This window comes from Aspergillus piperis, assembly GCF_003184755.1.
Source record: "Aspergillus piperis CBS 112811 unplaced genomic scaffold BO85scaffold_18, whole genome shotgun sequence".
Lineage (NCBI taxonomy): Eukaryota > Fungi > Ascomycota > Eurotiomycetes > Eurotiales > Aspergillaceae > Aspergillus > Aspergillus piperis.
In genome coordinates, this window is record NW_020291608.1 from 207,842 (window position 1) to 235,519 (window position 27,678).

A 27,678-nucleotide genomic window follows, 5' to 3' on the forward strand; every position below is an offset into this window, starting at 1 on the left:
ACTTGCACTGCCTTCTGTCTATTATCCAATTAGTCATATGGATGGTCCCCGGTCATAGCCTACTAGTTATTGCTTTGACAATTCGTCCGACAGTTACATTCGAGAAGCTCATCTTGTAGCTATTTACACCATACATCTACCATTTCTACAGAAGCGCTACACCGACGTCGATTCCCATACAGACACCTGATTCCAGGGTTCAGATTGCAGCCTGGAGATGGGAATCACGGGATTAAATTGGAAGTACTAGTTATGCTTAGTATGACGACCATCCATAGGCCACACAACTCACACAAATTAACTAAATTCACCATCAAAATATATACCCCAAAATGAAGCCTAGGTCCCCTCATTTCTCAAGCAAGATAACCCAAACGGCGGCTACCATCACCTCAAACGAAGAAATAAGCTACCATGTGGGCCACCGTGCAGCCAAGCGGGCCGAACACCCTCGGGGAACAACACCGAGATAGCATACTGGCATCGGTGCGACACCCGAAACAACATCACTGATTGCCCTAGTTATGGCCAACTCACGATATCTGAATATACCCCGCACTGGGTATTGCAAGCTATGACACCCTTCTAAGGTGCAAGGTGCAAGGTGTAAGTCATACGATTGCTTGGTCTTGCACGGTCATCATGTCATCTGCTGAGGAGTCAAGCATAGCACCTGTATATACCTCGAAATGGAGAGATACTGTCAAGGATCTGGTTGCGGGAGCGGCGGGGGGCGTTGCGCAGGTGGTTATAGGTCAGTGTATACCATGATCCTGAGAGATTTGAGTGCTTGTGATTGTACTTACAGGATAACAGGACAACCATTTGGTAAGTGCCACCGTACGCATGACACATGGGCTTCACCTCATCGCCATAGCTGCTGTTGCAGAAGGCTGAACAGTATCCAGACCTCGTCAAAGTCCGCCTCCAAACCCAAGGAGGCACAAACAACAACGCTCTCTTCCTAACCCAGCAAATCTGGAAGCGCGAAGGCCCGGTATCATTCTACAAGGTGATTGCCCACCACAACTCATCTATAACCATCCTGACTGTCTCTCTCACTCCAGGGCTCACTCATCCCCTTACTAGGCGTCGGCGCCTGCGTAAGTCTCATCCTCTATCATACCCACCACTAAGCCTCACTTGCTAAACGTTAAAAAAAGGTAAGCATCCAATTCGGCGCCTTCCACTACTTCCGCCAGCTCATTGAGCACCACAACCACCAAACGCACCCAAACAACCCTCCAACCCCCACCCTTCCCCAATACTACCTCGCCGGCTGCTTCGCCGGCCTAACCAACAGCATCATATCCGGTCCGATCGAACACATCCGCATCCGCCTACAGACCCAACCCCACGGCGCTCTCGCCCTGTACACCGGACCTTTCGACTGCGCACGCAAGATAATTTCGCAAGCGGGGATTCTCCGCGGGCTATACCGCGGGCAAGTCGCAACCCTTATCCGCGAAGGCCACGGCATCGGAGTCTGGTTCGCGTCCTACGAGGGGTTCTTGGGCCTTGCGGCGCAGAGACAGGGGAAAAGCAGGGAGGAGTTGCCGAGTTGGCAGATTGCCGTGTGTGGGGGGTTGGCGGGGGAGATGTTGTGGTTGTTGAGCCATCCAGTCGATGTGATTAAGAGTAAGATGCAGAGTGATGGGTTTGGAGAGATGCAGAGGTACAAAGGGTTTAGGGAGGCTGTGAGGATGACTTGGAGAGGGGAGGGGGTGGGAGGGTTGTTTTTCGGGATTGGACCCGCGTTGGCGAGGGCGATGCCGGTTTCGGCGGGGACGTTTGCGGTGTGAGTTCTCCTCGCTCGTTCTTCTGGTTTTGTTTATTGCGTTGCTAATATCTGTGGTGCGTAGGGTGGAGGTGGTGAGGAAGGTGTTGGTTTAGGTGGTTGATGGGTTGGGGATGGCTGGGTAGATTGATGGGATTTGATGAACCTATATGATGAACTGGACTTCGTAGACTGCTTTATGAGATCCAGTTTATTCTTCTATATAGCATACTGCTTCTTCTATTTGCTCTTCAGACACTCGGCAATCGAGCGACCCACGTACTCCACATTCTTATCATTGAGTCCAGCAATAGAGACTCGCGAGTTTCCCGCCATGTAGATATGGTATTGCACTGCATGAAACGGAGTTAGTAAGGTATGAAGAGGGTCACTTCTATAGAACGTACCCTTCAGCTCCTGAACGACATCCGGTGCAAGACCCAAGAACCCAAACATTCCCGACTGGCGGATCAAATGATCCCAGTTACCAGGTGCACCTGCACATTTATCAGAAACTGCTCAAATGCATATCAAGATTCAACTCACCATTGTTATTCAAGGAGTCGTACAGAGCCCTCCGCATCGCCCGGATCCGGCCACTCATGGTCTCGAGGTCCTTGTACCAGAGCGCTTTGAGTTGCTGATCCGACAAGATCGTAGCAGCAATCTTGGCTCCATAAGCGGGCGGGTTTGAGACTTCAGACCGCTGTAGCATCTCGAGCACCGACTGTGTATTGGTAGCAGCTTTGTCTGTATGAGCTACGAAGAACAGACAACCCGTGCGCTCTCCTAGCGAACCATTAGCCAAGGAAACAACGTCAACGTCACGAAAGGTAGAACAATCTCACCATACAGCCCCATATTCTTCGCAAACGACAGACATACACCCGCCTCCAAGTCCAAATCATCAACAAAATACCGAATCGCAAAAGCGTCATCATCGATATTGCCTGAATTGAAACCAAGGTATGCTGCATCGAAGAGAGGGAATAGTCTCTTTTCCTTGATGATACGGCCGACTTCCTTCCATTGCTCCTTGCTAGGATCGCAGCCGGTCGGATTATGCGCGCACGCGTGAAGAATAACGACTGAGCCTGGCTCGGCCTGTTTCAGGGCAGAGTAGTAGCTGTCGATATCTAGATTCTTCTGGGCGTCGTCGTAGTATCCGAAGGATTCACAGGTGAACCCGAGGGAGGAGAAGACTTGGTGATGGTTCGACCATGTGGGACTAGGGATGTAGATCTTTGGTAAAGGGGCACGGCAGCTTCGAAGGAGTAGGCCTGCTAGATGAAGAGACCCGGTGCCAGAGAGGCCTTGGCAGGTTGCGAGCTTCGATGATCATGTCAGAGGGTGCGATAGGTAAGGTAAATCTGCAAATTTTTGTGCCTGGGACCTACCCTAGATTGGATCCTCTCGTACAGCCCCGAGCCTAATGCCATCTTGCTTGCCTCCTGGCGAAACGCCTGAAGACCCAAGATCGGCAGATACTCATGATTCAGACCCTGTCCAACGAGCATCTCGCGACTCTTCCGCACCGAAGGCAGAACCCAAGGCTGTCCATTTTCATCACGATAGGTTCCTTGCCCGAGATTCACTTTCTGGGTGAACGTGTCGGCATTGTACTCTGCAGTTAGAGCAAAGATAGCATCGGGAGGAATGTATGGGGCTGTCTCGAAGAAGGAAGGGGGAGTGGTTCCCGTCGGTGTGATTGTGCTGGTTTGAGTTGTCATTATGTCAAATTCCAGATGAACAATTGAGAAATTAGAATAATGCCACAGGTCAAATGTCTGTTTAGTTCTAATGACATGTTATAAAGCTAAATAAATGTTCTTAAGCGCTGCCCGCACAGCAGCTCGGCCTTGTCCTCCGAGATGTCGGCTCTCTCGCCCGAGCACATGTTTCTCGCATTATCCAAGCAAGCTGGGCAATAAAGGATGCGTCAAGATAGCGCGATCCGCTTATCAGGGATAATTATCGCGCTGTGGGTCAGTCTGGATGGTGAGTTTTACTATTAGTTGAGATTGGGAGGATGGCTTCGTGCGGGGAATGAGGGGTTTAACTCTATTCCAGTGAATTGAGGGGAGACAACTTGAACCAACGAAGACTGCACTATAATTGAACATTCCTTGCATTTGGCCGGGCGGAGATTTCTCCGCGAAGATTATTAAAGCATTTTAGTCATTCTTCCTGTTTTGTTCCCATTTGGGGAGGCGCATTGAGGTTATTTATCGAGGTGCTGCTGTGTAATCAAAATGGCGATAGGACAGGTCAATGGACGCTATAATTTAGTGGAATCAAGCGACTACATCAGATGTGCGTCAACATCCCGTGTACTAGATAGAGCCATAACTACTGTTATCGCTCCCAGTCTATATCTCAGCCTAATATAGGAAGTAAAGCACTATGTATAGAAATAACTGCCTGCTGGATGCTGTGCGTTGCCCCACGCGCGATTTCTAGCGCCAAATGACTAGACCACAATACTACTAGTAATATTTCCCCCCAGTATCAAGCAGCCTACTCATCATCAACCTCCTTTGTCTTCCACAACATCCATGCAGCTGCAATCATTCCCTTCAACACTACAGCAGTCCAAAGTGCGCCCGGCAATCCAACCTCACTCCTCGCCCACAAGCCACCCGCGACAATGCCAATCAACATCCCCACCACAGCCCCCAACCGCCTCCACTCATCAGGCGCCTTAAGCACACTGCAAGAGGTCAGTGCCGGCGACGAGAACAAGTCACAATAGATACTAGTAAGCACAACACTCGTCAAACTACTACACTTCAACACGCGACTCGACACAGCCTGACCACTACTCTGGAACGCGACCAACGCCAACGGCACTCCAATCTTCCACGTCAGAGGATCAGTCTTGCCGGTGTGCTGCACCGTGACAATACTCGCAGCGACAGCGACACAAACCAGCTGCAGGGAGAAGGAGAGCGTCAGGGCGGACCGTTGCCGCGGCGTGTGAAACAGGCGGTGTAACACGGCGAAGAAACAGGAGCCGATGCAGAAACTGCCGATCGAGATGAGCGATTTAAGCCACCGTTGACTCTCATCCACCCCGGCCAGCCCTAGTCCAAAGTATACCGTGTTGCCAGTCTGCATGCTCACAAAGGAGCCCCAGATGAACACGGCAGAACTGTCCAGGAGACCCGTGATGACGTAGCAGAAAATGAGGAGAAGGTCTGCTCGGTGCGGGTCGATTTCGGTGCGGAGATGGCGGCGCAGTTGGCTCAGGGGGGAAGGTTTGGAGCCAGGTCCACGGTGCCCCAGAAGAGGATCGTTCTCATGGGCGGGAAATTCCTGGTAGTGCGCGGTTTCGTGCGCCATGGTCGAGAGTGAAAATTGGTGGATGGTCTGTGTGTGTGTGTGGGAAACACCAGAGGGGAAGGGAAGAATTGGGGGGCCTGGGAATGCCCGAGCGCGCAAACTAGGCAGCAAGTAATAATCCAAATGAGTGTCTCAAATAGCGATGTGAATAGCGACATCTAGCAGGACTTAATAGTTCGTCCACGGTTAAGACGGCAGTGGGAGATGAAAGGGGGGGAAAGAGTTGGAGATGAGTGGAGAAAGAAAGAGCGAGACTGTGATCCATCGCGCGTGACGTCGGCGCAGATCCAGTGACGTTGAGTGCCCGGCCCTGTAGGGCTGAATGGTTGGGACCAATGGACACCCCCTTCTCTCCAAACAAGCATTGCTACCAAGCTTTGTTCGGGTTTTTTGACCCCAGACGAGGTTCCACCCTTGCATCTGTTTCTTGCTTTCTGGATTCCACGTCACTGGCTGCCCGGAAGAGTCGGATATGAGAGAATTTTCCATTGATATCAAGGTTGCTCTGACCCACCCCCTCAGCCAAGGAATATAAGAACGGTCGGTTTCCACGGTCGCAAGAAAGAACAGAGATCTGGAAACCAAGCATTCCTAGTAGATTGCAAAGATGCAGCTACCCCTGTCACCACGTCGGCTGTTGCTGAGTTTCGCGACCGTGGCCGCCCTCCTCCATCCCAGTCATGGAGGCCCGGTCCCTAACGAAGCATACCAGCAACTATTGCAGATTCCTGCATCGTCCCCATCCATGTTCTTCCAGGACAAGCCATTCACCCCTGATCATCGCGACCCCTATGACCACAAGGTAGATGCGATCGGTGAAGGCCATGAACCCTTGCCCTGGCGCATGGGAGATGGAGCCACCATCATGGGACCCCGCAACAAGGAGCGTGAGCGCCAGAACCCCGACATGCTCCGTCCCCCGAGCACCGACCATGGCAACATGCCCAACATGCGGTGGAGCTTTGCAGACTCTCACATCCGCATCGAGGTAAGTCATTGGAGTGTCTCTGTATGACAAGCGATAAGGCTAATGCATTGCAGGAGGGCGGCTGGACACGTCAGACTACCGTACGCGAGCTGCCAACGAGCAAGGAACTTGCTGGAGTGAACATGCGCCTGGATGAGGGTGTCATCCGGGAGCTGCACTGGCATCGGGAAGCAGAGTGGGCGTATGTGCTGACCGGGCGTGTACGAGTTACTGGTCTTGACCTGGAGGGAGGCAGCTTCATTGATGACCTCGAGGAGGGTGACCTCTGGTACTTTCCTTCGGGCCATCCGCATTCACTCCAGGGTCTTGGTCCCAATGGCACCGAGTTCTTACTGATCTTTGATGATGGGGGCTTTTCCGAGGAGTCCACATTCTTGTTGACCGACTGGATTGGTATGTCCACCGTGCTTGCTGCTGTACAACCTCCCCAATGAATACTAACAATGCCATATAACAGCACATACACCCAAGTCCGTCCTCGCTGGCAATTTCCGCATGCGCCCGCAAACATTCAAAAACATTCCGCAATCTGAAAAGTACATCTTCCAGGGCTCTGTCCCAGACTCTATCCCCAAAGAGCTCCCCCGCAACTTCAAAGCATCCAAGCAGCGCTTCACGCATAAGATGCTCACACAAAAACCAGAGCATACCTCGGGCGGAGAGGTGCGCATCACTGACTCGTCCAACTTTCCCATCTCCAAGACCGTCGCGGCCGCCCATCTGACCATCCACCCGGGAGCTATCCGGGAGATGCACTGGCATCCCAATGCAGATGAATGGTCCTACTTCAAGCGCGGTCGGGCGCGAGTGACCATCTTCGCTGCCGAAGGCAATGCTCGTACGTTTGACTACGTAGCAGGTGATGTGGGCATTGTTCCTCGCAACATGGGTCATTTCATTGAGAACCTCAGTGATGACGAGGAGGTCGAGGTGTTGGAGATCTTCCGGGCAGACCGGTTCCGCGACTTTTCGTTGTTCCAGTGGATGGGAGAGACGCCGCAACGGATGGTGGCGGAGCATGTGTTCAAGGATGATCCGGATGCTGCCCGGGAGTTCCTTAAGAGCGTGGAGAGTGGTGAGAAAGATCCGATCCGGAGCCCGAGCGACTAAGTGGGGATCTACGCGTGTATTCTGCCACCGTGCATTACAGGGAAAGGAGCAGCCATAGGCTGCTTAAAATTAATGGCCATAGCTTAGTTGCTTTTACCTTAAGATGTAACTAGGAAATAATTCATTTAAGACAACAGGATTTAGCACTAAGAGGCAAAAGTGGACGATTCATATAAGAACTAAAGTATCAAGCACGCCGGGATCAGTAAGTGGATTTGAAATCAACAACGACGACTGTAGCTGGGAGACACGGTTTACCTGTAGCAGCACATTGATTCCCACTCACCTCACCCACTAGCTAGGCAAGACGATCCTATCCTGAAGAGTCCATCAATAATATCCCGTCGACCGTCACTTGGACTAGAATCACGATAGAATCGAAGTGTCTCGCTATAAAGTTCCGGATCAATTTGCGCAAGCTCTCGGGCATCTTCCATAATCACATCGTAAACGCTAGTCTCGTGTAGCTCAAATGGCCCATCACCATTATCGCGCAGATTGGTGTAGATACCATCTTTGGCGCGTCCATCTATATGGTATCGCGCCCAAATCGCATCACCATAGCGCTTTTCAGCAATGGCTGTGCAGTACCGGGATGCCCATGGCTCAACTAGTTGTCTTTTCGTCGTTTTGTTGATGACGTCTGCGATGGGAATATCGAGGAATATCTGTTCAGGTAGGGATGATTCCATAGCCACTTAGCAGCTTTTCAGAATATAGTACTCTTGTGGTGTTTGAAAGGAAGAAGCAAAGAACGAACAAATCTTGGGCCAAGATGACGTTGCGTAGCAGACAGTGCAAGTATGTGCATGGAGGATGGGAACAGGGAGGCATTTATAATTTCACAATAAGACATAAACCCGCTGATTGATTGGTGCCTGATAAGCGCCTCTGCCTAGATTCTCGTGGGCGCTGCACTCCTCAATTTCTACACCTCTGTAAGTAACAATTACTGGTAAAAGGATAAGCTATGTTGCACTTTGAATGTTATTTTCTTCCAGTTCTCACGATCTGTATGAGTGAGGGCAAAATCTATGGGGTAGAATCAGGCACTAACGATGCTTACCAGCACACTGATCCTGAGTGGCCAATACGTCTCCGTCTTCCCCCTTTTTAGCGTATCGATACTACGTAGGTTTAGGTAGCACAAAGGAGATTTTACTAGTATTAAGATATATAGAGGGGGTTTCGCTTCACCTATGGATGTTTATCTACATCCTCAAACTAAGAAATGAGGAGAAGAATAGTTATGCACCTGGCTCATGTCGCAGTATTATCGCTACATTCTTTCATTCTATCAACCTCTGAAGTGGCAACATCTTGGATAATTACAACGTTGTAATTACCAATATAACCTTCAAAAAACTCCCATTGGTGCTCGGTTTGTATTCCTTCGGCTGTCACGTGGTTCAAGGGTCGTTGGCGAGGAACCGGCGTTATTCAGGTCAAAACTTCCTATCCAGGACGTCAGTTCATCTTGATGGTCAAATACTTAGATGGACTTGTGGTTTTTAGAAAAGTCTGAGGAATGACATGGTGATTCTTACTTGCAAACCAGATATCCTTGGACCGAAAAAGCCGAATCACTAGCAACCAGTGGACTTCGAGCTCAAACACAGCTTGCGGTGCCCCGAGTTCTTAGGCGAGTAACCCGAAACATATACGGTTGAACAACAAGCTTTGGTTCGTGGGCAATCATCGTATATAAGTTTTCCAACCGCATGTGCCTTATACCACGTAAGATCGGCCCCACTACCATGAGGCCCGACCCTGAACCAGCAACCACCATAGTAGTCAATTGTACGCGTTGAGCCAAGGTCTGTTTCGTACTGGTTCATGTCCTGAAGCAACTCGTAGCAAGAACTACGTGGGGCTAGATTTGAGCTGCTGCACTTGATAGTGTAGGTCACATCCCGCTTTTCAAGAGCCTTGAGGTCTTCATCTAGAGCACCGATGATAATGTCGACAAGTTCCCGATGTCCGTCGTTCGAGCTAGTGGTGTTGTATCTGGTGGCCACTTGGTTGTAGAGTTCCGGATTGCCGAGCCTGTAGCCCATGGCATCGTCAAGCAGCTCCTTTGTCACAGTAGTGTTGTCTGCCTCGATGATGTTGCCCACAGCTCGACCATCCATATGATACCGCGCCCATACGGCATCACCGTAACGACTTTCACGTACGGCAGACACATATGATTCACCCCACGGGGCTTGAATCCACGAACCTGCCGTTCCGTTTGCAACTTGATCAACATCAAGGTCCAGAAATAGCTCATCGGTCTCGCCACTGAATGCTCTCAGCACCATTGCGAATAGGCTGAGCCATTTCAAGATAGATTGGGGGTTGCCAGCCATGTTGAAGGTGAATTAGATAGGAAGTCTGATGAGCTGGAGATGTTTCTACCCTCTGGCTTATTTATACCTCTTGTGATCCCATGGTCACTGGTACGATGGAAGAAAGATTAGTTGAGCTAGTCGCTCATTTGCTATCATGTCTTCGGACAGAAGGAAGACTGTGGAGGCCTAATATTTACAGTAGGTACTTCTACACGTGAGAAAGAAATTTCATCCAGTTGGCTGGTCCCTTAACAACCACTGCTTCTTCGCACACAGTTTGTTTCCTTATCAGGTCCATACGTGACTCCCCTTGGATGACTGGCTAGACTTGAATGTGAGATATGTAAGCTATATGCTCATGTCTGGCGTATGTGGAGTATCAAATCTGTATTCGCAGGTATACCATTCTTGTATGGGTTATTTTGTACTGGAACTAGCCTCCATTTCATCCATATATAGCTCATCTTAGCTCTCCCATAATCTCACTCAACTTCTTCCCAAATGGCCGCTGGCCCATTTTTATTGGCAATATTGCGGACTGCTTCTATTAGCTCGCTGATCATGTACTTACAAGGATACTAGACAAACAATTCGGCTGCCTAGCAGTTACTTGCTACTTACGGTTACCAATCTCCAGGAAATCTCGGGGGCGGTCGGAGTTCATACGTATTGGTCAATTTCTGATGTTCGGTCCCTTTACCTCTAACTTCTAGTTGTGCTAGACACTGTATCCAGCTGTTGAAGTGATTAGAACGCCCAGGGGATCTCCTAACTAGTATTCATCTTGGTAACCTACCGTACCAGCTGGAAAGTTCAAATTCATCATGAACTCTTCCCGATGTATCATGCAAGCAAGAGACTAGTCGCCTTGCCATGATTTCTAAGAAAAATACCCCACGACTAGCTTGCCACCACGGCAAGGATCAAGGCTTGTTTGTGTGCCTGATGTTCCTGACGAGGCTGTCCAATGGTAGGGCTATTGATAAGGTTAGGTTTATGGCAAGAAAGAAAGACCGTGCCTCATTTGACAATCTTGAAGATAAGCATTCTTCGGGGCAATGCCTCTGGCGCTGTTATATCCAAGTACGGTAACCACCTCGACACTAAGGTATCAAAATCACCTTCTAAATATAGGTAAAGGGCGTCTCTCTGCGATAGGAGGCTCACTATGCATTTATGATGTCAAATCAGGTGGGTGTAGCTTTGCTCCCGTCAGATTTTACATGGTGATTTTGCCGGGAAAGGAAAATCTTCCCGCTGGTCCGCACGTCGTGATGCTTATGCTCTCGAATTAGCGCTTACATCAGACGGGGTTGCAGCATAGACAGCTAGATAGCAAGTCTAGGCTTTCAAACTTCTGATCAGAGCAGCCTAGAAGATCATCCTTTGCCTCTTTGAGACTACAGGGCACCCATTATACTCTCTTAGCCAAGTAACCGTAATTACGGCTGAAAAAAAAGTGCATCTCGGGATTGAATACTCTTCTCGTGTAGCTTCTATAGCATTAGTATTGGATATACAAGTGACTTATGATCAGAAATAGCGAACATATTGAAAGTATTACAGGGCCGGTTTAGAACACAAAACATAATGTCGTCCGAGACATGATGGAAGATACATAATAGATGAGAATTGAGAAGCAGGAATACAACGATAGATGATAAAAGATTGGAAATCTATGGGATCGGAAAAGAGACCAGTGGGGGCTGATAATGTGCGATTCCATCAGAGCTGAAGAAAAGATGAAGAAACAGCATTAAGAGTGCAGAATATATAGCCATCGCAACTAGCTAAAAACCCTTCTCATGCATAGGGAAGCCCGGAGGGGGCCATCTTAGAGGCACGCGCATGAAATGGAACATCAGGGGCCTTTAGCGACAAGCGATGATAGAAGTCACAGCGCACAGGGGAGGCCTTCCTCAGGCAGAAACAAATATTCGGGTATCGCGTTCCAGGGTGTCTTCTCGTCCATGGAATTGTTGTTGACTAACACAGCCCCTTCAGCCACAAATGCCATCTCCGTCCTAAAATGTAGCAGCCTAGTACAACAATAAGCAAGCAAATACGATTACGACATCCCGAAGGCTTAGCCACTCAAAATAGCGGGACCCGGCGGGTCGCAGATGCCCCGCCATTGTTGATGCCTTTATTTTTGAGTCTTCCGTCGCCCTACGTCAGTCATCACCATTTTCAGATTTAACGGATCCTGTTTCCTCTCTGCCTGTCAAGAATTACACATAAATATACCTGTCTCCCTCTATAGATCAACCCTTCCTCAATATACCCTCCTATCACCGCCTACCCTCCAGACACTCTCACAATGTCACAACCGCCCACCAATACAAACAGCCACAAGATGTGGGACAAAACCAAGACCTACGGAAAAATGGGCTTTGACAAAGCCTGGGGCGCCCTCGACAAGCTAGGCGCCCCCGTCAACCGACTCAGCAACAAGCTGGGTTCCGAAGCCTTCTGGCCCATGACCCTCGATAAAGAAAGCGAAAAGGTCGCCCGTATTCTCCGCAGTTTCTGCAAAGATGGAGTCTACGTGGACGAGCCAGCCGCGGACACTGCGCCTCCTGTCAACAGCAACGAAGCATCATCATCAAAACAGAAGATTGACAAGCCGCGCGGAAAGCAAAAGGTATTGAAGAAGATCCCCTCCGAGGTGATCCGGCAGGCAAAGGGGATAGTCGTGTTCACAGCCATGAGAACGGGCTTGTGGTTCAGTGGAGCTGGTGGCAGTGGCATTCTGATTGCCCGGGTACCGGAGACCGGGGAGTGGAGTGCACCTTCCGGGATTTTGTTGCATACGGCTGGTTTGGGATTCCTTGTTGGTGCGGATATCTACGACTGCGTGATGGTTATCAATACCTACGAGGCGCTGGAAGCATTCACCAAGGTCAGAGTGACCCTGGGTAGCGAGATCACTGTTGCTGCGGGCCCGATTGGCATGGGCGGGGTGTTGGAGTCGGAGGTGCACAAGCGCCGGGCGCCGATTTGGTGTTATGTCAAGAGTCGGGGTTTCTATGCGGGGGTGCAGATCGATGGAACAATTGTTATTGAACGAAATGATGAGAATGAGAGGTTCTACGGTCGGAAGATTCCTGTCAAAGAGATTTTGACGGGACATGTGCGCACGAATAACCCGTCCGTGCGAATGTTGACGCACACCATTCGTTCCGCGCAGGGTGATGCGAACTTTGACCAGGCTCCTGCTGGAGTGCAAGCGCCCATGGGACCGAGTCCTAGTGATTATGCACCTGAGGATCTTCAGCATACTCAAATGGTTCATACTGGGGCGGCTCCAGGCGAGGGAGCACCTTATCAGCCAGGTCCTCAATATCCGCCTAGGCCCGAATCCGGTCCTGGTCCGCAGTATCAACCCGGGCCTCAGTACCAGTCTGGGCCTCAATATCAGCAAGGACCTCAACAAGTGCCTGGTCCGCAATATCAACCTGGTCCCCAGTACCAGTCTGGGCCTCAGTATCAGCAGGGACCTCAACAAGGCCCTGGTCCGCAATACCAGTATCAGGGTGATCCGCAGTACCAACATGGTGCCCCAAATCAGTCGGGTCCTCAATATCAGCAACCAGGTGCGCCATACCAGCCTGGTCCCCAGTATCACCCGGGTCATCAGTAGCTATTCGGCTGCTATTGACAAGATGCGCCCGCAACATATTCTTATATCTGCTTCTTCCAGCGAGACAACCTGATTAGATGCCCTATTGTTAGAACACCCAAGATAACGAATCACGATTGACAAAGACGTTCCATATCATAGAACTCTCCTCGTGCAAATCCCGTCTATCCTCAAATTGTAAACTCCATGCACATAAGATACTACGCAATTCCCACGCCGCCGTTAGTTACTCTATAGATACAGCCTGGTGAAGATCAAAGTGGCAGTGTCCAGCTAACCCCGGTATCTCCGACGACCTACCATTATATCTACAGCAAACAACGCCCATTCAAAACACTAAGCACCGTAACATCGGACTAAGTCCTTCCCCTAAGCTCCTTAGTGTAACTGCATTATAATGAAAATAATCCTCACCGGCAGCACCGGCTTCATCGGCCACGAAATCCTCACTCAATGTCTCCGAAACCCGCACATCACATCCGTCATTGCGCTGTCCCGGCGCCCGCTCCCTACCAATAACCCCAAGCTCACGGTCAGACTCGTGGATGATTTCCTCACATACCCTGAGAGTTTATTGCAGGAGTTGAGGGGAGCGGCGGCGTGTATTTGGTATACCTTTCCAACCCATCTCCCGTACAGATATAACAAGTATATCCGTGACGCTAATGAAAGGATACCGAAACAGGGTGATCGGGGTGAACAGAACCCGAGATACCGAAACAGCTCGGAGAATCAACGTTGAGTATACGATGGCTGCGATGAGGGCGTTCGGCACACATTTGCCTTCGTGGGTTGAGGGAGGGGGGAAGAAGTTCCGCTTCGTTTATCTGAGCGGAGGGATGTCGGAGAGGGATCAGAGTAGGTCGTTGTGGATGGCGGGGGAGACGAGGAAGATTAGGGTAAACACCCCCCTCTGAAGTTGTTATTTCTCTTTTACTGGTACATGTGTTATGGAGGTCTATGGTCTACGTTAAGTTGAAGGCTATGATCCTAACGGCGGCTATGAACAGGGACAAGTTGAGAACGCATTGAACGACTACGAGAAGACCAACAATAATGTAGAGGTGTATATTGCTCGACCGGGGATGGTTCTTGCACGGGGAATGAGTTTGAGAACAGTGGTTTTTGGAATGGGCCCGTCGATTTGGGTGGATGATTTAGCAAAGGTGTTGGTGGATGTTGCTGTGAAAGGGGACGGAGATGGGGAGAGGGTATTGGAGAATGAGAGGATGTTGCGGTGGGAGCATTAATTTTATTACTGTGCTGATTGTGGGATCTAGTAATCGGATATTCTGAGAACAAATTCGATTTGTGCATTTATTCGTTATATCGCTAATGAGAATTTGCGATCGCATGAGATTCCTATCTATACTGGTAGATGCGGACGGGACGGGGTGGTTCCTAGCAAGCATTGATGTTAGCTGCTGCAGTTGACAACATGACGTGTGACAAAATTTAAATGGTAGAAGCCTGTCAGAGACCCGTCTTGAATAGGTACAATTCTTTTTCACCACAGAGAAAAAAGTGAACAATATTTAAGTAAGGGATGTCGGACATCATAGGACTGTAATGGTGTTGATCATGGAGAGGGTGGGAGGCGAATAGTGACATACCGACCAGTCGGGTGGCTTCCCTAGTTTCTGACTGAAAACAGGGAAGCAGAAACCTTTCTAAGGAAGTTTGAATTTCCTTGAGCAAAATGCTTCTTTATATATGAAGGTGGGATGGTTTGCCGTGCGCTGGTCATGACAACGATGGCTACTCATGTAGGGAGTATAAATCCATTCCAGAGTGGCCAGCTGTGATAGTTGCAAGAGCTGCATTCTATTTTACGGTCGCATTTAAATAGTTACCCCTTGTGTTGTGACTAGGGTCGTGGCCCTATCCCCTGTTTTCATTGTTTTCAGTGTTTTCAACCTTGTTTTCAATGTTTTCAGTAATGTTTTCATTGTTTTCAACTCGCGTGGACCATGTGGTTGCAGGCACCATGATGGCGGTTTGCACTGTGATCAAGACTACGGAGACGGCCGGAAAATGGTTCCTGTGCTCTTCTGATTTGCCAATCTAGTCTGCCAGTTGACAGCTGATAACAGCTTGGAAAGTGCATTGTGAATACTAATCAATGTCTATCTTCATTATATGAGTTTAACCTGAAATCTGTTCACATGATTCATGATTCCGTGTTGAATAGTTCATTATCCGACCTCCACCTCCACTGCCATATCCGCAAGACAACTCCTCCCGAGCTTGCACTGGCACACGCAGTCTCAGGCATTCTAGGCATTCTCCTTATATATCTGCCGTATTAAATCCGCCAACTTCTGTACCTCGTGTGTGTTCCACGGCATGGCGTGATGGTAATCAACCTCGTACAATTTCTTGGTTTTCGAGTCATAATATTTCGTGTACTGGAGTCGACTGAGCGGCAGTACCCAGTCCTTGAGCCCGTGGACATGCAATGTAGGCAGCGAGACTGTATTATCTTCAAAGTTGAAGTCTGCGACACGTCAGTAACTTCATGACAAGAGCTGCCAACACTGGACAGGAAGGGGGCAGCACTCCTCTCCACGTGTGATTGTCACTCCGTGAAGAAACGCTAACAGATAGGGAAAACAAGCAAACATACGTTTCGAAACCTCCGATTCCAGCGGTGCCCCCGCCCCCATGCAGCAAACTCCGAATTTCAACTGGATTCCCTCATTCGCATCCCAGCCCGAGGCAGCTCTGCGTTGCTGATCCAACAACAATCCCCCCACCACTCTGGTCCCTTGACTGAATCCCATGGCACCGACCCACGGACCGGCTGGCTCATCTTGCTCTCGGTCATTTTGCACCATCAGCTTCAAGACCCTCTCGATCCCGTCCCGGCCAACATCGTCATATCCACTTCCATCAATGAGTTCCTTGCCGTCGCTGTCATTCGTCACCCATGATTTGTATGGCTCGTAGCCGCGGAAGGCGGGGAGGACGCCGGGACCGGCGTCGCGGGTGTAGGGACCATCGAAAAAGACGAATTCGAAGTCATTTTCGAGCAAGCTGGCGAGGCGCGAGCATTGGATTCGGTAGATTTCGCCTTTGGAGCCACCGCCGTGGAAGCAGGCGATGCGGGGGCGGGGTTCGGGAGGGAACATTCTGAAGGTGGTGTAGAGTGAGGAGTATTAGGGTTGGAGATTGGGATGATATAGTCCGTCTCCTAATCAGTATAAGCACGAAAGAATCGAACCTGCGATGCTAGAGTTTGCGAAACGAGATGAGTTTGTTGCGACTTGCGAGACGGTGAGAGATCGCGAGGGGCATGAATGGTCATGTGAGATTTTAGCTGCAAGTTTCGGGGGCCAAACATTCTCATTGGCGCCGGAGTATCTTTTCTGGACAAAATCCTGCATGGCGATCGGATCCTTCTGTCAGTTGAAGATATGTCTTTCCTGGTATATAACTACAAAGTAGTATTGTTACGGACTATGGAGTACTACACAGTGGTATATAATCTACAATGGGTAATGATGGTCCCACTGCGAACCTGATATCCAATAAACCACTCCAAAAGCCCTTTCCCCGGACATTCCCCGACACCCCACGAACCCCCGCACCAGCAACAAAACCACTGAGACCAAGGCAAAAGCAGCAGCTCCTGTTCACAACATGTCCCAAACTATCCCTCAACTTCATAAAATCCCCCTTTCACATCCACTTCCATGTCCAAACGCATCATCATCACCGGTGGCTCCGGCAAAGCCGGCCAATTCATCATTGCCCACCTCCACGCCCAGAACTACGACATCCTCAACCTGGACCTGAACCCACTTCCCGCTCCCCTCAGCAACAAAGTCCATACCCTCAAAGTTGATCTCACCGACAACGGTCAAGTTCATGGCGCCCTGCACTCCCACTTCCATCTCACCGAACCCTTCCGTGAACCCCTCCGCCAGGTCCCCGATGCCGTCATTCATCTAGCCGGGTATGCACGGAACATGATCGTCCCTGATAACGAGACCTTCCGAGGCAATACTCTCTCCACCTATAATGTGATCGAAGCTGCATGTCGGATGGGCGTACCGAAGATCATAACTGCCAGTTCACTCTGCGCGTACGGGGTTGCTTTTGCAGAAGGGGATGTCGATTATCCTTCGTTCCCGGTTGACGAGGAGGTAGATACCAATCCGATGGACGTGTATGGTCTAACTAAAGTGATTGGGGAACGTACGGCGCGGAGCTTTGCTCGCCGATTCGGGACTGATATCTATGTCATGCGACTGGGCGCTATCGTCGCGCCGGAGGAATTGCGGAGTCGGTTTGAGGAGTACATGCATTTGCCGGAGCAGTATAAGGTGCATGGATGGGCGTATACGGATGCCAGAGATATCGGGCTGATGTTTGAGCGGGGCATTGTTACGGATGGATTGGGGTTCCAGGTCTTTAATGCGGTGAATGATGAGATTACGAATACTTCAAGCACGACGGAGTTTTTGCAGAAGATGTGCCCCAATGTTCCGGTTACGAGGGAGATGGGGGAGAAGGAAGCCCCAGTGACTAATAGAAAGATGAAGGAGTTGTTGGGCTTTGAGCAGAAACACCGGTGGCAGGATGATTGTCTTCAGAAGTGAAGGATAAATGGTGGTGCAGAATAAGGTATCCAATGGGAAAGTAGGTCGTAGACATAGATAGCTGCCTCATTCATAACCATAGCAATGGCTTAACGCGGTCCTCCGGGTGGACAACATGTCATAGCATATGTCTGCATAATTAAGACCTTACCTCGAGCCCTTCATTTCAGGTGCATAAATGTGACCCTGTCAGGCCCACTGGCAGCTCGGAGTTAACAATCAGGCCACGCAGCAAATAATGTGTGTCTAGCTGAGACAGTCCGAAGCACTTTGGTTGAGGGTAAACCCAATGCGGAAATCACTAAAATAGCCGCGGCTCAAGGCCCTCTTTTTGGCGGTTGAACCCGATATTGCCGAAAAGAGATGATGGCAGTGCATCGATGCCACCGAGATTTTCATGAGCTAAAAAACTATGCCGGGAAATTGAACGTACTGATGTCGAGTATAATTCCCTATCTTTCTCTATTTATTCCCCCATTATCATGATATGGCATATATTGAGTGGATTCCCGATTGGGTTACCGGAGAGCCCGTGGCCGGTGCCGATGACTAAGCGGCAGGACCGAGCCGGATGTCTCGGTGGCGCGTCGAACCTCAAAGGGATTGTCATGTTCTGCTGTGCGGATATGCGCGCAGCCCCATTGACATCCCATTGCTCGGTTTAGCTCTTGCTTAGGCGGTCCATAGCACCTGCTGTCATTTTTGCTGATTGGTCCCCACTCGCGCTTCTGTCCCTGGGATCCCTTGGATCGACATTGTAACATGCAGGCGCGCGTGCCGGAGTCCAGCCCTACCCCCGAGGGGGATCGGTATGTGCCCCTTCGGCGTACTGCTCGGGCCTGTGACTCGTGCCATCGGAGAAAAGTAGGTTGCGCTTCGGGTGTCCACTTTCAGTCCAATTTGCAATAGTGTATTAACCTTTCCCGCGGGTCAGATCCAATGTGATACATCTGTCCCCTGTAATTGGTGCCGCCACCATAACCTGGATTGTACCTTTGATAGGCCTGTTGGCGGAAACAAACGAAAGAAAACCACTCAACCCGCCAATCCAAGGTGAGATTGTATGTTTTGTTCCATGTGGCATGCCACTAACTCCTCAGACCCTTGAGACGACCTCACCAGGAAGACCTGGAGGACAGGGTGCGGAAGCTTGAAGAGCTTCTCACACGGTCGATCTCGACCACACAGCACCCAAGGAATTGCCTTTCCTTACTGGAGAAAGGCCATCTAGATACTGAACAGTCTCCGAGCTTGGCTGGGTCGTCGGAGCTGCCTATTCAGACGGATAATCCGGCTCCTAGTAGTGGCCTACTGTTCGGGAAGATCCACTTTGCCGGTCACTATGTGGGTGAGATTCGGTCATATAGTGGTATCCCTTGCTTCTCACAATCGGGGCACGAGTGGGTGCAGTCCTGTACTGGAGAGCCTGGCACATTCGAGGATGTCTGGTCGCACAAGTACCCAAACCAGGTCCCTCACCTGACGACTCCCCACCCGCAGAATGGTTACAACCACTCTGTCACACCGGACCTTCCAGACCGGTCGTTGGTGGAACAGTACGTGAGCCACTTCTTCACTTCTGGTGAACGTATGGTCTTTCCGGTGGTGGATGAGGTTCTCTTCCGGGATACCGTGGAGCTCGCGTATCGACCATATCAAGGGCCGCCGCCTGTGGAATATGCCCGGGCTCGAGCGTGTATCTTCGCATTCCTTTCATTCATTGCCGAGCTGGATCCGTCCCCAAGTCTTCCCCCGGTAGATCCTCCAGTCTACGCTGCCAAGGCACAAAGCCTCCTCCCGTATATTCTGCACGATGTCAGTGTACCTACGTTACAAACCATGGTTATGCAGGTGAGGACTGACCCTACCCACTCACGGCCAAGCACCGATCTCATTGATTGCGACTCCAGGCTATATACCGAACATTCACAGGAGAACTACAATTAGCCAATCAATTTCATTCCATGGCATGTCGGGTCATGTTCATGCTTGGCGGAGAGACAGGCGAGACGGTAGACGCGTTCCGAGAGTCATCAAAAGACCCCCAAGACCGGAAATGGCGATCTCAACGAATGCTCCGTCGCTTATTCTGGCTCTGTTATGGCTTCGACAAGGAAATATGTTTCCGGTCCGGTCAACCGCCAGTTATCCACGATGAATACTGCGATCTTACCCTTCCACCGAACTATACCGAAATCCAATACCCCAGCACGGAGGGCAATCCTATCCGCTACGACGACATGACCATACCCATCTTCCCCGGAGATTTACGACTTACGATGCTCAAGTCTAAAACCTACCGGACTCTCTACTCTGCTAAAGCGCTGCGCAAGTCCGACGCCCAACTGCTACAAGATATCCGCGAGCTTGACGACGAACTCGAGCAATGGCGCCTAAACGTACCACCCGGGCACCGCCCAACCCTCGGGACTTTCCAGGAACAGCACCCGATACCAGTATACCGCATGCAACCAATTGTCATTCGACTGGAATATCATTATATGATGTGCACCATTCATCGCGCCAGTGGACGATGTGAAGCCTGGGGTCAGCAATGGAGAAGTTGCAAGACTGGAATGATGGAGGGAGTGAATTCAAGCATGCTCTTAGCCGTAGAGGCTAGTCGGTCTTCGCTACATTTTCTTCGAACGGTCATCAGTTCAGTGCGTCCTGAGGCCTTTTGGTGCGTTCTCGCGTGGTCTATCTTGCCCCGATCTAATCGTACTAATATGGCACCTAGGATGATCATCTTCTATCCCATGTCCGCCATCCTCACCATATTTTGCAGCATTTTAGCGAACCCACTTGATCCATATGTGGAAGAAGATCTGCATCTACTGACGGTGGTCCCAGACCTCGTCAGGGATGTGCGTCGGCGACGTACTTCGGATGTAGAGATTGCACATATGCAAACAGTTACGAATTTCGTGGCCGAGTTGATCCGACTAGGCCACTGCGCTATTGAAAAGGCTCGTCGGAGTCAGAGGCAGCTCACCCAATCGTGACTTACCTCTTGTCTGCCCCTTGAAAGCTTTGCAGTTTTATCTTTCCTGTTGATATTGCTTACTGGAGTCATTGCTCAAGATACCCATGTATTACGACTTGTTGAAGTCACCGCCATATAGTATGGCGCATATGCGCGAGTGTATATTGAGTTAGGTTTGGATATTGGGTTGCAATGTTTATGCTAGATTTGTACATACAATTACAATTAGACATAAATCAATGCTGTGATTTTGCCTTTTGGCCCTGTGAACTGGTTGGTGTCGGGGACTCGCTCGCTGGACCCCAAGTTAGGATAGATATCCTTAGCCACCTATAGCGCTCCGACATGTTTCAAACGAAAGGAAAAAGGACACTGAGGGTACTGTGACAGAACATTAGACCCTCTGAGTCACCGTTGGGTGCCTACATAGTGCTACTGACCTCAAGCCATTCGTCTCTTTCCAATTCCTCATTCTTTGCCCTCGCTGCCCGCTTTGTCAGCTTCACCGACACTTGGCCGAGGGATACCCACACTTGGACCCTCAGCCTTGCTGAACAGCGCACCCGGATCAGCATTCGCGAGCTAATTATATGTGCCCACTGCCTCGTACATTGGGTGGGAATGGGGACTTGCACGTGTCGTTGTCATTGTTCATGGAGACCACATTTCATCGTAAGGCCGCATTTCTACCCAACCATTATGGAACGCGAATATTGCTACCAGGCAGGCCAACCCTTCTCCTGTCGATCTACGCCTCTTTGTAGGTTATAATGTCCGATTCAGTACGTGCGACCGGGGTTTTGGGGTGATTTTAGCACTATAATCCTATAACTCAGGGACAACTAGTCACGTGCCTATAATACCCCTGTTAATGCTGTAGTCAAGGGGAGGCTGTCCATACTTTGCCTCACGTAACAAACTATCCAGATGCATTCGTATTCTTTAAAATTTCGTTCAACATTCTCACCACGTACAGAAATTTCCTGGATGACAAGATGAATGGGGCACTAAGCATCACAATGTGTTCAAATCAATTGGTCGCCTCGTTCCAAGATCGCTCACCAATGCCCACTATACAACACACTGCAAGCTGATTCACCAGCTAATGGAAGTTGGACAACGTCGCCCTTCTCGAGCCTCGACTCTCTTGGGTATCTTCATACAACGACCAATGGACAGTGATGCTAACTTCCTATCCTTTTCAAATACTTATATAAGTCCCCGTCCCGTCTGGTCTTATCCCAGATAGCACTTAGCGATCAAACAACACCTTCAACTACTACCAGACAACCCAAGATCAATCTCCTTACAACCCACCAAATTGTGAGTACCACCCATACCCCCTCCAACAAACACACACACCCAACTAACAACAACACCCAAAGCAACCCACATCCCCAACCAAAATGGCAATCTGGCTCCAAGGCCCCGGCTCCGGCGCCATCGCCGACCCGGCCCTCAAAATCCGTCCGGACAGAGGCGGCGCCATCGTGCAGCCATCCAGACCCGATGCAAAGCAGGGCGCCGTGCACTTCATCCTCCCCGCCCCACCACGCGAGAACCCCAACATAACCTCCGTCGCCGTTGACTTCGAGACCGATAAGGCATACGTCGACGCCGTGGCTATTCGTTTCGCCAACATGGAGGCATTCCGCGAACGGTTCCCCGGTCCCAAGACTTCCTCGTTTGCCGTCAAAGTGCCTCCGGGGGAGGCGGAGTATAATGGTCGTGGAGTTGTTGTTACTGTTTATGTGAAGTTTAGGGAGTTCAGGGCTGTCGTTGATTTTGATCAGGTGAGGATTGCGGTTGAGTAGGTGCGCTTGTGTTCTTGGGATTAGGTTTTCAGTTCTTGGTTTCGTTCTTGTGTATTATGTATGGTTTATTGGTTTGAAGGGTGTCGCTCCCTGTCAGGACAGGGAGTGATGTTTGGATTATTGCTTTGTTTCTGTATTTTGTGTTAACCTACCTGCTGTGGAGATTTCGACTTATGTCTGACTCAATGGATGTGCTGTGCATTTCATATGGTTGAAGAGACAATATTAAATTAACCTCAGATACTGTCTGGAGGCTTTCTTTAGAACAATGTTCGCAATAGACATAGTGCGGAAGCCTATCTTCTATCGATCCCAACATGCTATCTCATAAAGATGTGAAGCCACCCCAACCATAAAGCACGATACAAAAGAAAAGTCCCCTGAAACACCTAGTACTCCAAACCAAGCCATAACAATAACTTCATAACATCATACCTCATAAGCCCTCCTTCTTGTCCTACCCCAACTACCGCATAGCCATACTAGCAATAACCACCGAACTCATATGACTGCCCGTAGATATATACCCTCCCCTCCCCATATTCATCCCTACCATACCCACCCCCAACTGCCCCATATTCATCTTCTCCTCACCAGCCATCCTCGGCTCCAACGCCAAACTCCTCTCATACATGCCCTCGACATCACCTCCGGCAGCCTGCACATTCCTTACTATAAACTCCTGTATCTCAGGCACAGGAAGCAAACTGTACCCGACAGCCTGACAGCTCTCGATCTCGCGCAGGATGTCAGCGACTTTGATCCGCTTGCTGAAGTTTATCATCACGTTCGGGGGCTGGGTGTGACTTGGGATGCCGTCTTCGATGAAGGTGAGGTCGGTTAGGTAGGTTCCTTTATTAAGATTAAGTGTTAGTATGGTAAGATTTGGTTGGAAAAGAGGCAGGGAAGTTAGGCTGCATACCGAGGAAGGGGATGCGTGGTAGGCCTGCTGCACGAAGCTTTTCTCGGTACTTGATGAAGTTCTTGTCGCTGGACATGAGGTTCTGCATGTCTTCGAGCAGTTTGCGCGTCTTGGGGCTCACTTGCGTCCAGGTGCGGTGGAGACGGTAGATCGGGCTTGTGGCCAGGCCGGAGATTAGGGACATCATGGTTGCGTAGTTGTTGAGGGAGCGGCAGTTCTATTGATAGCATTGTGTGTTAGCATGTGGGCTGAGAGTGTTCGAGTAAGGGGAGGGCATACGTCGGCAATATTGACAAACTGCTTGATCATAGAGACACGCTTCTTCATCTCATCGTGGGCCAGGATCATCTCCCCGACCCAGTTGGCGAGTTGGTTGGAATGTAGAATCGTGGCGTTGACGCCGGTAGTGCGTTCGATAGAACTGGTGCTGCTGGTTGTGCTGATGCTGGTGCGGCGTGAGGGAGGAATAGATGGTGGTCTATCGGTATCTTTCTTCTGCCATGACTTGTTGAGACACTCGGTAGGTTTGATCCGAGCGAAGAGACGTGATTCGATGATGGTAAGTTGGCGGGCGATCTCCATCGGGTCGAGGTCGAGGAACTTGAGCTTCTTCATGTTCCTCGGGGTGAGTGGTTTCGGCACCGTGCTGTTCGGAGGAGTCATGTAACGTTTGAGGATGTCTTGACCCTTCAGACGGTGCTCGATAATGGTGATGAGTTGCGAGGCTGTGGGAACGTTGGCGAGAGGTTGAACGTGGGCGTGGATGTGTCGGAGGAAGTCCATTGTTGATTCAGTTGGTGGTTCCATCCAGTACCGCTCCAGCCAGGTCTTGAGTATGTTGATGACGCGGAAGCGTACCGTCTTCTGCTTCTGTTCGGTCCATCGTGAGAGGTCAGAGTCGCTGAGGCCTGGAGGTGGGGGCATGTTCAGTCGTTGGAGGAGAATCTCAAAGAGTTCCCGGCCGCAGACGAAGGTCGGGTAGGTCATGAGGAAGGTCTCGTTGAACGAGACATCTAGCCGATCATGGCGTGTCAGTTGCTCGACCAGCCCGCAGATGGAGGCGTGTTTGATGGTTTGGCGTTGGTCGTCCTCGTAAACAACCTCATCCTCGTAGTCGAGGCTCAAGAACGGGGCCGCATTCGTGTCGATCGGCATCGTCGACCATTTCCTGGCGTGCTGGGAGCTGGAAGACATTGTCGTGGGCGTATTGTTTCGTGCATAGTCGAGGTCGGATAGAGACGCTGCACTGGCCAGTCGACGTGCTTGGGGCAAGAGGGGGTTTATGTCCGGGGTGACACCGGCAGCCTGGTGCAAGTAGACGATAGTGGACAATAGTCCGCACGCGAGTAAGAGGGAAGCGAGTATAGCGCTGGAACCACGGGTCTGGAACCCCACCAGCCCACATAGAATGGACGTTGTGCGTCACTTCCCGGATGTCTTGAGCGAGGTAGGGCCAGGGGCGCGCAAGTTCCGACATCGCCCAGCATTTATCAATCTTATCACCGACGCGGATCGGCCTCATCATCTCCACATTGAGTAAGGCAGGGCCATCGCACGGCTCCACCTGAGCCATTTTCTGCGTGTTAGCGCGTTCATAGTCTGCTCACCGTGCGTGTCTCGGGTGGGTTCGGCGGTCATGGTAGCCTATGATTAGGCTGGTGCGCTTGTCGTCGGCTGGTTCTCTTCTTTTGATGGCTGCTGCCAAGATGGAATGGCTTCTGGGACGCTTGTGATGGGCAGCAAAGTGATCCCACCCGGGTCTCGGAGGGTTTTTCCTTAACGAGAGGTGTTCGGAGTTTGATCTATCATCTTCTACCGTTACGTTATTGCGGAGCTATTCTACTCCGGTGAAAAAAACCAGAGTAGTGACCCGACCATTATGAAGCAATGACTATTATGAAAGCCATGGCCATCATGGAAGCAATGACTACTATGGAAGCGATAACTACTATGGAAGGAATGTCAATCATAGAAGGAATCACTATCATGGAAGCAATGACTATTAAGAAAGCAATGATTATTATGGAAGAATGATTATAATGGTATCTTGTATCCAACTCTACAAAACCTCTATACACACATCCTCAGATCACCTGGCCCTTGTTTTGCTGTGGCTTGTTCAGCCTGAAGTTCTTCCATATGGCGACGCAAGGAATCCCCAGCGCCATCGCTACCACAGCTGCAATACACGCATACTTCATGTATACGCCGTAAGCCGCATTGATAGCATCACGAATAACGGAACCAACGGGATACTCGAGCTGCGTGAGGTACCCGCCCACATAGATCTCCATGGCTTTGTCCTTGCTGCCCTCGGGTAACGCATCCCTCAGTGCACCAGGGAAGGTGTTGGTGTAGATGGCAGCGGCAACTGCGTAGCCTACTGCACCGCCCAGACTCGAGAAGAGACCAATCAGGGAAAGCATCATGGGAACACCCTCACGATCAGAGGCAGCCATGACAGCCATGTCTTCACCAATAACCAGGGTGCCACCTCCAAAGGCAATGAATATCTGACACATCACAATATACCCGATGCCTCCACCGGCCGATCGAAAGTGGATCATTAACCCTGCTCCTAGTAGGACCAGGGGCAGTCCAAAACCTAAACAGGTATACTTGAACTGCCGGGTGACATAGACCGTTATGCCGAACACAGCAGACCAGAAACATGAACCAACGTTGTAGATCTGCCCGACGTAGCCGGCCATGCCGATGCTCAGCCCGTAAACAACCATGCAGAAGTTGTAGAAGTAAAGCTCCCATGTGTAGTAACTGAAGAAGAGACAGAATGCAAGACCGCAAGCCCCTATTACCGTGGGCTGCTTGAAAACTCGCCACTTGATGAAGTGATTGCGCGCCCCGAATCGCTCCCAGAGACCAAACAAGACGAACAGCACGAATCCAATGACGATCATGGAGATAAAAGCGGCACTCTTATACTCGGTGCGTCCGTAGGATGCGAGACTGAATGGGAGGAGGAGGAGGAGGAAGGCAGCGGTCAAGAGAAATGCACCAATCACTGCAGGAGAGTCAGAGAATGTCAATTAAAACAAAAGGATTGTGCTTACCGTCGAAATCATGGAAGTAGTGGACTACTGATTCCCAGAAAGTCCGGCCACTTGGCTCCCGACCGTAGATATACATACTCTCCGCCTTTCGTTGGTAGAATTTGAATATCACAGCCAGAGGAATGAATACAAATGGCATCACAATAGCAAAGATACCGTATCCCCAGCGCCATGATGCTCTCCCAATGATTGACTCGGCAGCCAAGGGGCCAGTGAACGCAGTGCAAATAAAAGGAGTACTAGCAAAACCAAAGGCGAAAGCTCGGTTACGCATCCCGGCAGTATCGGCCATGAAGACATCGAGGATGAGATAGACAGCATCATATCCGACCCAGTACAGAACATAACCGGCTGCATAGGAGCTGGGATTGTTGCATGCTGCAAGGATAACAAGTCCAAGGATGTAAACACCGACAAAGACCAAGAATCCTTCCGTTCTTCCCCAGACGTTCAACAACTTCGCTGCAGGAAGTCGAACGACACCACTAATCACGCTAGCTGCAATGCCTGCCGTACTCACTTCGGGAGCAGCTTCAAAGTTGGCGTATGCGTTCTGGATCACATTGCTGCTGACCGAGGACTGTAGCGCTAACATAAAGAAGGAAAGCCAGATCCTGTGGTCGGAAACAGATCATGTTAGCTAAATATGAGCTATCATTATAAGAATGGATGACTTACAGTGCATAAGTGAGATAGGCCATCTTCTTACTCCAAGCCAATGCTGCAGCCTCTGCCTGCTGCATACCACGGGGTGCATCGTGGGTCACCACGTTGGCCGACTTTTGAGCCTCGTCTGCTTGCCAGGCCTCAAGAGTGATCTCATCAGGGTTCCCCTCTCCGTTGCTGGGAGAGGTGACTTCCACCTCATAGCTGAAGTCTTTGAAATCCGCACCAGCCACAGTTTGTGCTAGCTGCACATCATTGCGGCCTCGAGTGATGAGGGTAGGACTCATGGCTGGTGGCCTTTAAATCAAAAGAGAGGTAAGGAATGTGAGTAGTTTGATAGTCCTCAAGGCGTAGTCCTCCGTGATCAGGTAATGTGCGACGACGAGGCGGCCATGAGTGCGGTTTTCAACATTCCGAGGGAG

At 50.4% G+C, this 27,678-nt stretch overlaps 14 protein-coding genes across 14 annotated transcripts; 7 read left to right on the forward strand and 7 right to left on the reverse strand.

The window, feature by feature from the left end:
• Positions 1-642: 642 nt before the first annotated feature.
• On the forward strand, positions 643-1,893 carry BO85DRAFT_490846 (mitochondrial carrier; the record flags this gene model as incomplete). The annotated part of the gene is made up of 6 exons (XM_025663681.1): positions 643-754; positions 817-828; positions 909-1,012; positions 1,068-1,103; positions 1,164-1,798; positions 1,863-1,893. 6 exons carry the CDS (start codon positions 643-645, stop codon positions 1,891-1,893), a joined length of 930 nt encoding a protein of 309 aa, XP_025512569.1.
• Positions 1,749-3,574, reverse strand: BO85DRAFT_95423 (aromatic-amino-acid aminotransferase). Its single transcript, XM_025665808.1, has 5 exons — positions 3,175-3,574; positions 2,626-3,106; positions 2,324-2,566; positions 2,185-2,274; positions 1,749-2,130 (listed from the first exon to the last, which is right to left on the reverse strand). Exons 1-5 carry the CDS (start codon positions 3,505-3,507, stop codon positions 2,018-2,020), a joined length of 1,260 nt encoding a protein of 419 aa, XP_025512570.1. The 5' UTR covers positions 3,508-3,574; the 3' UTR covers positions 1,749-2,017.
• A 388-nt stretch (positions 3,575-3,962) lies between these two features.
• On the reverse strand, positions 3,963-5,423 carry BO85DRAFT_95496 (YoaK family protein). The gene has a single exon (XM_025665809.1). It carries the CDS (start codon positions 5,117-5,119, stop codon positions 4,295-4,297), a length of 825 nt encoding a protein of 274 aa, XP_025512571.1. The 5' UTR covers positions 5,120-5,423; the 3' UTR covers positions 3,963-4,294.
• An 82-nt stretch (positions 5,424-5,505) lies between these two features.
• On the forward strand, positions 5,506-7,398 carry BO85DRAFT_403264 (oxalate decarboxylase OxdC). The gene is made up of 3 exons (XM_025657219.1): positions 5,506-6,107; positions 6,161-6,500; positions 6,565-7,398. The coding sequence occupies exons 1-3, from the start codon at positions 5,727-5,729 to the stop codon at positions 7,215-7,217; spliced, it is 1,374 nt and encodes a 457-aa protein (XP_025512572.1). The 5' UTR covers positions 5,506-5,726; the 3' UTR covers positions 7,218-7,398.
• On the reverse strand, positions 7,277-8,025 carry BO85DRAFT_95417 (uncharacterized protein). The gene is made up of 2 exons (XM_025665807.1): positions 7,476-8,025; positions 7,277-7,396 (listed from the first exon to the last, which is right to left on the reverse strand). Exon 1 carries the CDS (start codon positions 7,907-7,909, stop codon positions 7,505-7,507), a length of 405 nt encoding a protein of 134 aa, XP_025512573.1. The 5' UTR covers positions 7,910-8,025; the 3' UTR covers positions 7,277-7,396; positions 7,476-7,504.
• A 436-nt stretch (positions 8,026-8,461) lies between these two features.
• BO85DRAFT_452074 (uncharacterized protein) lies at positions 8,462-9,586 on the reverse strand. The gene is made up of 2 exons (XM_025660738.1): positions 8,765-9,586; positions 8,462-8,672 (listed from the first exon to the last, which is right to left on the reverse strand). Exon 1 carries the CDS (start codon positions 9,566-9,568, stop codon positions 8,804-8,806), a length of 765 nt encoding a protein of 254 aa, XP_025512574.1. The 5' UTR covers positions 9,569-9,586; the 3' UTR covers positions 8,462-8,672; positions 8,765-8,803.
• A 2,097-nt stretch (positions 9,587-11,683) lies between these two features.
• On the forward strand, positions 11,684-13,336 carry BO85DRAFT_452075 (DUF500 and UBA/TS-N domain protein). The gene has a single exon (XM_025660739.1). It carries the CDS (start codon positions 11,871-11,873, stop codon positions 13,191-13,193), a length of 1,323 nt encoding a protein of 440 aa, XP_025512575.1. The 5' UTR covers positions 11,684-11,870; the 3' UTR covers positions 13,194-13,336.
• A 19-nt stretch (positions 13,337-13,355) lies between these two features.
• Positions 13,356-14,527, forward strand: BO85DRAFT_522574 (NAD(P)-binding protein). The gene is made up of 3 exons (XM_025665273.1): positions 13,356-13,802; positions 13,879-14,092; positions 14,204-14,527. The coding sequence occupies exons 1-3, from the start codon at positions 13,591-13,593 to the stop codon at positions 14,441-14,443; spliced, it is 666 nt and encodes a 221-aa protein (XP_025512576.1). The 5' UTR covers positions 13,356-13,590; the 3' UTR covers positions 14,444-14,527.
• A 704-nt stretch (positions 14,528-15,231) lies between these two features.
• BO85DRAFT_452076 (phospholipase/carboxylesterase) lies at positions 15,232-16,462 on the reverse strand. Its single transcript, XM_025660740.1, has 2 exons — positions 15,820-16,462; positions 15,232-15,690 (listed from the first exon to the last, which is right to left on the reverse strand). The coding sequence occupies exons 1-2, from the start codon at positions 16,322-16,324 to the stop codon at positions 15,470-15,472; spliced, it is 726 nt and encodes a 241-aa protein (XP_025512577.1). The 5' UTR covers positions 16,325-16,462; the 3' UTR covers positions 15,232-15,469.
• A 7-nt stretch (positions 16,463-16,469) lies between these two features.
• Positions 16,470-18,006, forward strand: BO85DRAFT_452077 (NAD-dependent epimerase/dehydratase family protein). The gene has a single exon (XM_025660741.1). It carries the CDS (start codon positions 16,889-16,891, stop codon positions 17,795-17,797), a length of 909 nt encoding a protein of 302 aa, XP_025512578.1. The 5' UTR covers positions 16,470-16,888; the 3' UTR covers positions 17,798-18,006.
• Positions 18,007-18,559: 553 nt separating this feature from the next.
• BO85DRAFT_480152 (fungal specific transcription factor domain-containing protein) lies at positions 18,560-21,038 on the forward strand (the record flags this gene model as incomplete). Its single annotated transcript, XM_025662988.1, has 5 exons — positions 18,560-18,606; positions 18,800-18,850; positions 18,898-19,648; positions 19,708-20,480; positions 20,538-21,038. 5 exons carry the CDS (start codon positions 18,560-18,562, stop codon positions 20,800-20,802), a joined length of 1,887 nt encoding a protein of 628 aa, XP_025512579.1. The 3' UTR covers positions 20,803-21,038.
• A 1,133-nt stretch (positions 21,039-22,171) lies between these two features.
• Positions 22,172-22,929, forward strand: BO85DRAFT_452079 (uncharacterized protein). The gene has a single exon (XM_025660742.1). It carries the CDS (start codon positions 22,190-22,192, stop codon positions 22,595-22,597), a length of 408 nt encoding a protein of 135 aa, XP_025512580.1. The 5' UTR covers positions 22,172-22,189; the 3' UTR covers positions 22,598-22,929.
• Positions 22,930-23,063: 134 nt separating this feature from the next.
• BO85DRAFT_403279 (Ras-GEF domain-containing protein) lies at positions 23,064-24,996 on the reverse strand (the record flags this gene model as incomplete). Its single annotated transcript, XM_025657220.1, has 5 exons — positions 23,064-23,130; positions 23,167-23,449; positions 23,520-23,736; positions 23,799-24,824; positions 24,862-24,996. The coding sequence occupies 5 exons, from the start codon at positions 24,994-24,996 to the stop codon at positions 23,064-23,066; spliced, it is 1,728 nt and encodes a 575-aa protein (XP_025512581.1).
• A 607-nt stretch (positions 24,997-25,603) lies between these two features.
• Positions 25,604-27,543, reverse strand: BO85DRAFT_499859 (siderochrome-iron transporter; the record flags this gene model as incomplete). The annotated part of the gene is made up of 3 exons (XM_025664085.1): positions 25,604-26,541; positions 26,591-27,204; positions 27,269-27,543. 3 exons carry the CDS (start codon positions 27,541-27,543, stop codon positions 25,604-25,606), a joined length of 1,827 nt encoding a protein of 608 aa, XP_025512582.1.
• Between the last annotated feature and the right edge of the window lie 135 nt (positions 27,544-27,678).